Genomic DNA, 10,820 nt, shown 5'->3' with positions numbered 1-10,820 from the left:
AGATGACCCGAAGAAATGTTGTTGTGATTGTGACTGTCATTTTTAGAAGCAGGTTGGTGAGGTCTGGGGAAAACATAGGTCACTGCAGATTTCGGTGGCATTTTAAAATCAACAGCAGTGAGGTGGGAGGGAAAGTTATACAAAATTACATATAAGAGGTTGTGAGGGGAATGGGAAAATAAACAAGGAGAGAAATGAATTACAGTGGATGGGGTAGAGAGAGAAGATGGGAGGGGAGGGAGGGGGGATAGTAGAGGATAGGAAAGGTAGCAGAATACAACAGTTACTAATAGGGCATTATGTAAAAATGTGGATGTGTAACCGATGTGATTCTGCAATCTGTATTTGGGGTAAAATTGGGAGTTCATAATCAACTTGAATCTAATGTATGAAATATGATATGTCAAGAGCTTTATAATGTTTTGAACAACCAATAAAAAAATAAATTAGAAAAAAAAATAAAATAAAATCAACAGCAGAAAGCATGTCATAAGTTGGGGTGTAGCTAATTGCTCAACATGGGCCATGACTGAGATCAGAGGATTTGAAAATCATGTGCATTGAGAGATCTGAGAAGGCTTCACAGACGCAGGGGCTGAGGTGGGTGAAGGTAAAGGTAGACCAACTTGAGAGAAAAGGGGTGTTATGGTTTGGAAATGTGGTGTCCCCAAAAAAATTTGTGTGTGAGACAATGCATAAATTTTCAAAAGTTAAATGATTAGGTTATCAGAGACATGACCTAAAAAGTGGATTAATCCACAGATATGGATTAACAGGGTGGTAACTACAGGCAGGTAGGGTGTGGCTGGAGGAAGTGGATCACTGGCAGCATGAATTTAGGGTTTATATTTTGCCTGGTGAAAGGGACCTTTTCTGCTTTCTTGTTGCTATGTGGAGAACTGATTTCCTTCAGCCATGATGCTCTTCCTCCCCTCAGGCCAAGACTATCGAATCAGCTGACCATGGACTGAACCTCTGAAACTGTGAGCCCCAAAATAAAATTTTTCTCCTCTAAATTGTTCTCATCAGATATTTTGTCACAGTGATGAAAAACTGACTAAAACTGGGGGCATAAGTGTGGAAGGGACTTCTCTAACTGGAGGATACTGGGTCTGAAGTTGAACCCTCATCAGATTCCAGGGAATAAACTGGCTTCATTGTGTCCCATTCAAGGCCACAGCCAGATCCAGCCTGTATCTTTCTCTAGCAGCAGCAGGGAGATACCCAGGAGCTCTGTTTTGCAGACACCACTGGCTATGGACCCTGACTGTGGACAAAATGTCTCTGCCCAACTGCGGGTGTAGACAGGAAAATACCCTATAGATTCTTGACCTTGACTCCTCAAACACACAAGGACCTTGGTTTCAATCTTTCCCAGGAGCATCATCTCACTTAAAATTCCTCCCAATTCCAGTCAAAACTCTTTTGATGGTCATTAAAATTACATGAGTGCCTTCATGCAATTTTAATGTCCTCTACCGACAAATTCTGCAGGAGAAATCCCCCCAGGCATCCCCATTGATCATTCTAAGTAGATACAACAAAGCATTTCAAGACACAAGTCTTAACCAGAAAGAAAATGAAATGAATATTTCATTCATGATGGCTTATCTGGTAATGAATTTTTTGTAATTTTTTTCATTAAAAAAATCAAACGACTATATCGAACCCTTTGTAAAGGCATTGACCAGCTGGATACCAACCTCTTGGATTTATCAAAGGATCTTTCAACCAATGTTCCTTGTAACAGCTGGACAAAATTTGCAGGCCAATGACCTCTAAGATGATTTTGTCAAGCAAGTGAGTTAATTTGCTCATGCACTTTGTTAAAACAGATGTCCATGTAATGTCCACTTGTCTCTAGATCTCTGCCACTGCCCTAATATCCTCACAGTTCAGCATCTGCAAAGCAAAATGTGCCCGGGATTCAAGACGCTCCCAGAAGATTCCAGAAGAATTATAAAGCCTGAATAAGGGTGAATTCATTGTGAAAATATTAATGGTATAGTGACTTTATATGCTATTATTGGATAATTATAAAAAAAAAAAAAAAACATGGTCATCCTTTGTCTCTGATTCCTGTAACACAATCTTAAATCCCCAGAGTTTCCTGAGTAATAGAAGCATATTTGTTATCCATGGTGGACCCATAGGACCATATCTGGCCATACGCAGTTAGTCATGCTAACAAGATGATTCCACATGAGGGGTTGCCCACCCCAGAAAAACTAACAATATGATTAAAGGCTTGAAGCTCTAAGCAAGATAATCTCAGCCCAACCTCCAGACAGAGGAAGGAGGCCTAAAGATTGAATTCAATCACATGAACGATTCAATCAATCACAACTACACAATAGAACCCCAGAAAAATCTCTGGATTCCAAGGCTCAAGTGAGATTCCTGGTTGGTCACACACATCAATGTACCAGAAGGGTGATGCACCCTGAAGATATGATTTCTGAGCATTTGGGACTCTCCCAGGACCTGTGTTCTCCCTCATGTGTCTCTTATTTGGTGAGTCCTAACTTTATATCAATTATCATAAAGCCATAATCAGAAGCAGAATGCTTTCCTGAGTTCTGGGAGCTTTTCTAATGAATCATATGCCCATAAGTTTGATGAAGCTTATGGGCATATGTGGGAACCCCTATTTTGTTCTTACAGAAGACTTTGTTCTGAGCCTGTGAAATGTGCACTGACTCTGACATTATTGTCAGAATTCCATTTTAGCTATGGCTCTAACGATCTTATTTTCCTATCAAGAAGCTGCAGAGAAGCACATCATCTTAACCCACATTAGTGACTAATGGTGAGGGAAGACACTGGTAACATTGTTACACACCCCGAAGGTATATATTTGGAATTTAGGGGTGTGATAGACAGATTTCTAAGGCAGTCTTCAGGATTCCTCTTTCCTGGCTTATGCACCCTGTGTATCCCTCTCTCCACTTGGGCATAGAATGGAGCAAGATGATGAATTTTACCTAGAACTAAGTTGTGCTATATAACAAAGGTGAAGGAATTATGCAGATATAATTGAGATCTCAAGCCAGTCCACTTTGAGTTAATGAAAAGAGAGTTTATCTTGGAAATAGGCTTTACTTAAAAGTGTCTGGGCCCTTCCTGAAGGAAGAGGTTCAATAAATAAAAATCTCTGGAGGGGCCACACAGCAGGGAACTGAGAGGGGCATCTTGTTTCCAAAAGCAGCCCCAGCCTCATCCCTCAATCACAAGTTTCTGTCAACAACTGCTATGATTTCAATAAGTGTCCCTCAAAGGCCACTGCTGAAGGCTTGTTTCCCATCCTGTAGCTCTATTGAGAGTCGGCAGAATCTTTGAGATGTGGGGCCGGGTGGGAGGAATTTAGGTCTCTGGGAATGTGCCTTCTCTTAAGAAGACTGTGGAACTCTGACACTTTTCTCTTCCTCTCCTTTTGCTTCCTGGACACAATGAGTAAGCAGGTCAGTCTACCATACACTCCCCACAAGGATCTGCTGCCTTTGCCACAGATCCGAAGAAAAAGAGTCAATTGAGCATGGACAGGAACCTCTGAAACTATGACCCAAAATAAACTTTTTTATAATTTTAAGTTGATTATCTCAGGTATTTTGTCATAGGAACAGAAAAACTAACACAATAACCACATGAGCTTGAAACAGAAACCCAAACTTCAGTCAGCAATGTAGCCCAACTGACTTTAGGAATTTAGCCTTGTGAGAAACTTTCAGCAGAGAACCCAGCTCAGCTGTGCTCTAATTTCTGGACTCCATTAGATAATAAATAGCTGTTATTATAGGCTACTAAGTTTGTGGTAATTTGTAATTCAGCAATAGAAAACTCAAACATGGGGAAATTTGTACTTGAAAAGGAATTAGGAGGGTTTCAAATGCCAAAATAAGAGGTGATCCAGTTGTAAATTTTGTCTTGCTTTAGCATAGAAGGGTAATATGAGGGGACAGCAATCAGAATGTGGGGGGAGACCTGAAACCAGGTTCTAAGATGGAAACTCCTATGTTTTGAATGTGTCCCCCAAATTTTATATGTTGGAAATGTAATTCCCATATCCATACATCAATGGTACTCAGAAATGGAGCCTGTGGGGGGTGATGGGTCATGGGAACTCTTCCCTCATGAATAAATAAGTCTACTCATGGATTAATGAGTTGCCAAGGGCGTGTTATCAAAGTAAGTTCTCCCTGGCTTGCTTGCTCTGTCTCTCCATTTGGTACCCCTCACCATGCCACTGTGCATCAGAAAGACTCTCACCAGATGCTGAGACTCTCACTCAGAAGACACCAACCAGTTCAGTGTTCCTGGACTTCCCAGCCTCCAGAACAGTGAGCCAAATAAATGTCTATTCTTTGTACATTACCCAGTCTCAGACACTTTCTTATAGCAACAGAAAATGAACTAAGACAGGAATCTAAAGGAATTCTTAAACTGAAAAGAATGTGCTTGGCCTCTAAAAGAGAAGTTGATTTTTGTCTTCAAACCCTCCATGAGCCGCCCTAGGTAGAGGTATTGGACATGCCCAGGTGACCAGAAGCACAAGATGCAATGTGATCTTAACAGAAGGAAGATTCTAACACTCCAAGATGTCTAGAAACAGAAAAGGTTGCCTTTATTATTTAGATCCCTAGTCCTTTCCCCCAAAGTATATAACACACAATTGAATTAAATTATAAATAAGAATAAGAGGAGAAATCAGGGTGAATAAGTAGTGATTGTATTTAAAAATACAAGTAGTGATTTTTAAAAACTCATGAGCTACCAGCAATGGGCAGGGGGTTAGATTTTAAAGATTGGTGCAGTCAGCAGTTCCTGTGTTTCTCAATTTTGATGTCACTTCAAACAGTTGGTATCACTGTTCCCAACAGATGCTAAGGATGTAGAGATGAACTAGGATGATATTGGACCAGGGACAAAATAACACCTGCATACTGCCATTATTGCATGTTTCCCAAAGGAAAAGCAAAAATTGAGAAAAAGAAAGACTCCAGTATAGCCTAATACTTTAGCCCTAAAAATTAGCATGGAATTCTAGCAAGTATGATGGCATCCCATGGAAGACTCCTTTCCCCTGATGACCCAGTCCCAAGCTCTCTAAAGGCTTTCTCTGTCCTTTCCTCCCATACACAGTCTTTCTGGGGCTACCTTGGAGTGGATGGGAAGAGGAAGAAGAGCATTGTAAGCAGTAGGTTTTTGTGCTATATATCTCTGAACCCTATCCAGAGCACCAGGGTGGGAATACCTGCTTCTCCCAGCTTGGATTCCAGGCAATCAAGACCTTCTTTTCCAGAGGCATTGCCTGATAGAAAAATATGGGCACATCCCTAAATAGTTGTCCAAATTGTCCAAAGCCAGGGGGAGAACAAGAGCTCAGCAGTACTCAGAACCATCCTCTCACTACAGAGCCTACCTGACTGATGCAAGCAAAATTTACCAATTCAACGCTATTTATTATAGCATATCTTTATGCCTGCCTTCCATTTCCCTTTCCAAAAGAATTCCTCCCTGTGCATCTTTCTTACTCAATTTGTTATAAGTAATTTTATTCCCTCCAGTTTTTTCCAGAACATGTATTTGCTGAATCTCATAGACTGATTATCTAATTTCATAATTTTTCTTTTCCTAATTGCCATCTCTTATCTTTCTGTACTGGTGTCTGAAACACTTCTGGAACTTCATATCCCAACACATTTTTAAATTTTTCAATGTCTTCTAACATATTTTTTAAAAATACTTTTAATTGTAGATAGACACAATACCTTTATTTTATTTAGTTTTTTTTTTTTTTAATGTGGTGCTGAGGATCGACCCCAGTGCCTCACACATACTAGCCAAGTGTTTTACCACAGAGCCACAACCACAGCCCTCTTCTGTCATATTTTTAATCTCCAATAATCCTTTGTTATCTCACTTTTTTCTTTTATAAAGCAAGCTCCTCCTGTCTGGAAGAATAATATTTTGTCCATTTCACTAAAGTGAAATTCTAAGTTTTCTGCTTCCCATGATATCTCTATGACTTTTCTTTTTCTGAAGTTTATGTTTGCCTTTGATTTAAATTCTTGCTATTATTTTTGTCATTCTCATTGGAAGCATTCCTCAAATTCCTGGTGGCCCTCAGCTGCCCATAATCTATCCCAGACAGTCCCTCCTGGCCTTTAAACACCTGGCTCCCTGCTTTCACACCCCTAGCCAAGTCCTACATGTGGGCTATAATTCCTCAGCCCTGTGCTACTCGTGGCCATAGCTGGAGTTAGATGAGTGACTTCTCCAAGACACTCAGAAGGTGGTCAGAAGCATGGCATGCACAAAAGGGCAAAAATTGTCAGCTTAGGAATGACTGTGACAAAAATCCCCAAAACTATTTTTTCTTTGCTCCTCCTCCTCCTCCTCCCTCCTCCTCCTCCTCCTCTTCCTCCCCCTCCTCCTCCTCCCCCTCCTCCTCCTCCTCTTCCTCCACCTCCTCCTCCTCCCCCTCCTCCTCCCCCTCCTCCTTCTCCCCCCCTCCTCCTCCTCTTCTTCTTCTTCTTCTTCTCACCAATTCTTCTTCAGTGTGTATTGCACAAAAGAACTGTCCTACAGGTGACTTCTTCCTTCTCTGCACTTCCAGAGACTGCTGGCTACAACTCTGTCTTCACTATCTGACTACACAATAACTGGAGGATCTGTCCAAGTCTCTGTGACTTGGCCAGGCACAACATAGCTGCTGGGTTTTATATGCCCTAAAGAATATGTTTTCCATATGCTTTCTCCATGGCTGATCATTTCTACGTGGAAAAGTACAGAGACACTCAGAATCCTTTTTGCACAGCTAACCTTCTTGCTGTGCTGCTCTTTCCTGAACTCTCTAATTTCAGACTTGCTCATCAATTTCTTACAAGACAAACTCAGTGATAGTTGAGCACCCATCAAGAAGCAGCACAGCTGTCCTAGATCCTCATGAGAACCCTCCCCACCAAACATCAGGGACCTCATTTCCAGAGGAGTAACCACATACCAAAGCTCTGCTTGGGTTTGATGCCAAAGCCTATGTTCACCACAGCTGACCATAGAACTTACTTTTGTTAACCCTCAGAATTTACTTTTGTTCTGCCAAGAGAATGCAGTTCCCAGGGGGACAGGGTGCCAGCATTCCACATGGAACTGCAGGCAGGGCCATGTGTGCAGAGAGAAGACCCCAGAAGATGCTGCCTCTCCTGCTCATCTTTCTCCTGACAACCGCTGGTGAGAAGACCTGCCTCCGTTGCTGGCCACAGATGCCTGCCCTGCTGGACTATGACCTGCAGATTCTCTGGGGCACCTCACCACCACCAGTAGAACTCTCCCAAAGCCTCCACTCCTTCTTCCTGGAGGATACTTCCTCGATAAAATCCTCTTATCTTGGTGAGGTACTTCCAGGATTCCAGGATCCAGGACTCACCCTTTCACCCAAACTGGATCTTACTTCCCTGGCTTTCCTCATACATCTCGCCCCTCAGATAAGAACCATCTGGAAGAAGAAACAGCCAAATTCTTCAGCCAAGTTGACCAAATCATTCAGAAGTTACGCAATAGTGAGGAGGCCAAGTGTCCCAGGGCCCTGGGGCTTGGGTTGGCAATATCCCATCCTCCAAAGCATTCCCAGAGGACTGCTTTGGTCATAGGGTGGGAGATAGACACAGCATGACTCTGTGTCCTCTATGGAATTTCTGTTTGAAGACAAGTGTGAAATCCCAACATGGAGCAATTCACACAACTGAGCTCCTTTCCCCCCCCCCTGCTCCAGATAAATCGTCACTTCTGGAAGAGATTCGTGTATATAAGGGTCTCCTTGCCGAGAGGCTGAATAGGAGATCAGAGGAGTTGAAGCAGAAGGGTGAGAGATGGGACTTCCCCTGCCCACGGCCCAGCTCTTCACCCCCATGGAGACCCAAGGCCTGTAGAGTCCAATCTGAAGCCCCTCCCAGACTCTTCCCAGGAACCCCCAGCCCTGACCACAGGCTGGACACCTGCCACACCTTCCCCAGTTCCATGTCCTGCTCACACACCCAACCCCTCCTGGCTCTGTCTGCTTCCCCAGTGTCTCAATTTCTCCACCATCTCACCTTTCCGGGCAGCCTGCAATGAGTCCTGTGGTGAGTGTGCTTGGGTACTGGACTTGACTGAGGGACAAGAGCCCCCCACCCCCCGTGGCTTCCTCTAAGGCTCCTGCCCATCCCTCTCATAGACATCAGATCCACAATAGAGGTCACTGCGTGTGCAGACTGCGATACCCACGTCTTATCCTGCAATGACGCTGCTCTCTGCCCAGGTCAGTGGTCCCTGCTGTGTCCAGTGTACCCTCTCCTGGCCCTTCACCCCTGGGGCTATTATTGTTTCTCTCCCTCTTTTTTCTCTGTCCAACTCAAAACTTTTCTTACTCAACTTCCTCCTCTTGGGTGACAGTAGTGCCTTTGGGATTTCTTAACATTCATGTGTCCAGGTTTAGAGCCTGAAAGCCATCTACCTCTAGGTCCTCAGAGTCAGCATGCTTGGAAATGTGCCCAAATCCATTTCCACTGCCCCCAAACCTGCTCTGCCTTCATGGTCCTTTTCAGCATATGTCTTTACTCAAGCCCTTCACTTCCTAAGCCAGGAATCTCCCTCCATCCTAAACCATGAGGTCCCCAAGCCTTGCTAAATAACTTTTAAATGTGTCCCTATATTTTCATTCTAACTTGCGCCCCTCTTCCTCAGACATCCTAATCTCTCACCTGAGTTATGGCAACCTTTCCTAACTGGCTTCCCTGACCCTCCTGGCCACCACAAAACTCTTTCTCAAGGAGAAAATTTGCCCATGATACTCCCTGTTTATAACCTTCAGTAGCTCCAAATATCCCAGATAACATCCAACCTCCTCGGGAAGCCCCATGTGAGCAGCCCCTGCCCATCTCCCATGGCCCCGACTATCCAGCCACACCAAGCTGTGGACACTCTGGACAGATGCGCAGCTTCATGCTCCCATTCCTGAACATTTCTTCAGCCTGGAACACAGGTTTGCCTGTGAACCATGGAAATGAACCTCTATTTGTCTTTCACAGTCCCAATCAGAGGTCCTATTTTCTGAGCAATTTTCTGATGCACTCCCACCCCCAGGGACTCATCATCCTTTCTCCCCATCCCATGCGCTGTCCTAGTTCCCACACAGTAATTGTTTCCTTGTCCTCTTCCTAGAGAGCAGGGACCATGTCTCATTCATCTCTTGAGGTGTGCTGGGCACAGAAATAGTGCTCAGCCAGGGTTTGCCAAACATGACTTGAGTAGGTGGATAATAAAAGAAGAAAGGGATGTGGGACCTTCTCTGGAGCCCAGACAGTCCCTCCTGGCCTTTAAACACCTGGCTCCCTGCTTTCACACCCCTAGCCAAGAAAATGAAGTCCTACATATGGGCTATAATCCTCAGCACTGTGCTACTCGTGGCCATAGCTGGAGTTGGGTGAGTGACTTCTCCAAGCCCCAGGGTGCCCAAGGAAGAATTCCTATTCCTTGACTGACCCATCTCCACCCTGTTTCCTGGCTCAGATGTTACCTCCTCTGGCTCAAGGGGAAGAAAAAGAAGGAAGCAGAAGAGGTACTGAGAAAGTAGAGCCCTGCCAGACTGTAGGCCTGCCACAGGGGAATAAGCAGGGTGCCCTGTGGGGAGCAAGGCCTGGAGGCCCCAGCTCTGGCCCCTGAACATAGCAGGTTCATGGACCAGAACATAGGAAGGCCGCACATCAGCCCCAAACACACAGACACACCCAGGACCAGGGGCCCAGAATGTTTCCAGGCAGATTTGGCAGTGGGGACTCCCAGCAAGAGGTCAGAGAAACCAAGGGCAGAGTGGAAACCCTGCTTATTTTCTTTGCAGGAAAAACAAGGCAGCCACTCATCTCTCGGAAGTGGAAAGAAGTCACAGCAGCAGATGGAGGAAAAACAATCCACCTCCACGCTTGGTAACGCTTCCACTGACTCCTTCCACTGACCGCTCCCAAGTTCTGAGGCCCAAAAGACTGTCTCTCTCATGGGCTCCCTACACACATACATGCGTAAATAGTCCTTTCATTAAAACATCCTCTTTGTATTCTAATTGACTGTGCATTCTCTCTCCTGCTAAGACCAGGAATAAAACTAGATCATCTCCCTCGACCCTGTGTGGACTGCCATGTCTGGGGCCAGAGCTCTGAATGAGCAGCCTAGAGCCTTGGGTTTCTATTTTGACTTCCAAACAGGGCTCTAGGTCTTCCCCTCTGAGTCTCAAGTTTCTCCTCTGAGCATGAGAATGAGGGAGGACTGGTTTATATTTGCTACGCAATATTTGTTCATGGCATGGATCCCAATTCAAAGGTAGGATACAAGGAATAAGAAATAGGTAGAAAGGAGATCTGAAAGAAGAACAAGAAATAAGGATTTAAATTCTGACGTTCCACAGACTTCTCCAGGCCTCCCATTCCCTAAGCCAGTGTCTCTCCTAAGCTTATTACTTCCAAATTCCTGAGAAATTTATAAATCTACCTGTGCACTGTTAATTGATCTCTGATAAATTGATTAAGCAAAGAGAGAAGTGATATCTTGAGAAAACTATAATTTAGAGAATTTTCCAGAGCTATTTATTGACCAGATAGTGAAGACAACATCAGCCCAATAATCTGCTCAGACCACCAGAACCCATCTTGAAATCACCAGACTGATATTATTCCTGCATACCTTCCCTTAACTACCCCTCACCAAGTTTCCTTTAAAAGAAGGGCAGGCAACCCCAAGACTGCACCTCTTACCCATGAGATGGCCCGCATTCTCCCTTGAATGTGTATTCC

The 10,820-nt window shown here is 44.2% G+C and overlaps 1 protein-coding gene across 1 annotated transcript; it reads left to right on the top strand.

The window, feature by feature from the left end:
* The first annotated feature begins 7,190 nt into the window (after positions 1-7,190).
* On the top strand, positions 7,191-9,988 carry Tex51 (testis expressed 51). The gene is made up of 8 exons (XM_058585364.1): positions 7,191-7,389; positions 7,485-7,559; positions 7,772-7,861; positions 8,103-8,120; positions 8,213-8,296; positions 9,388-9,460; positions 9,547-9,595; positions 9,875-9,988. The coding sequence occupies exons 1-8, from the start codon at positions 7,191-7,193 to the stop codon at positions 9,986-9,988; spliced, it is 702 nt and encodes a 233-aa protein (XP_058441347.1).
* The last annotated feature ends 832 nt before the right edge of the window (positions 9,989-10,820 follow it).

The sequence above is a fragment of the Marmota monax genome, unplaced genomic scaffold, assembly GCF_021218885.2.
Source record: "Marmota monax isolate L192 unplaced genomic scaffold, Marmota_monax_Labrador192_F-V1.1 WCK01_AAM20220418_F8-fsc00034, whole genome shotgun sequence".
Classification (NCBI taxonomy): domain Eukaryota; kingdom Metazoa; phylum Chordata; class Mammalia; order Rodentia; family Sciuridae; genus Marmota; species Marmota monax.
The sequence above is the reverse complement of the archived record's forward strand: the minus strand, read 5'-3'. Positions and strand labels throughout refer to the sequence as shown.

Coding starts and splice junctions, on each gene's coding strand:
- Tex51 (XM_058585364.1), top strand. CDS start 7,191: ATGCTGCCTCTCCTGCTCATCTTTCTCCTGACAACCGCTGGTGAGAAG. Junction 7,390..7,484: donor GATAAAATCCTCTTATCTTG/GTGAGGTACTTC, acceptor CTCGCCCCTCAG/ATAAGAACCATCTGGAAGAA. Junction 7,560..7,771: donor CATTCAGAAGTTACGCAATA/GTGAGGAGGCCA, acceptor CCCCTGCTCCAG/ATAAATCGTCACTTCTGGAA.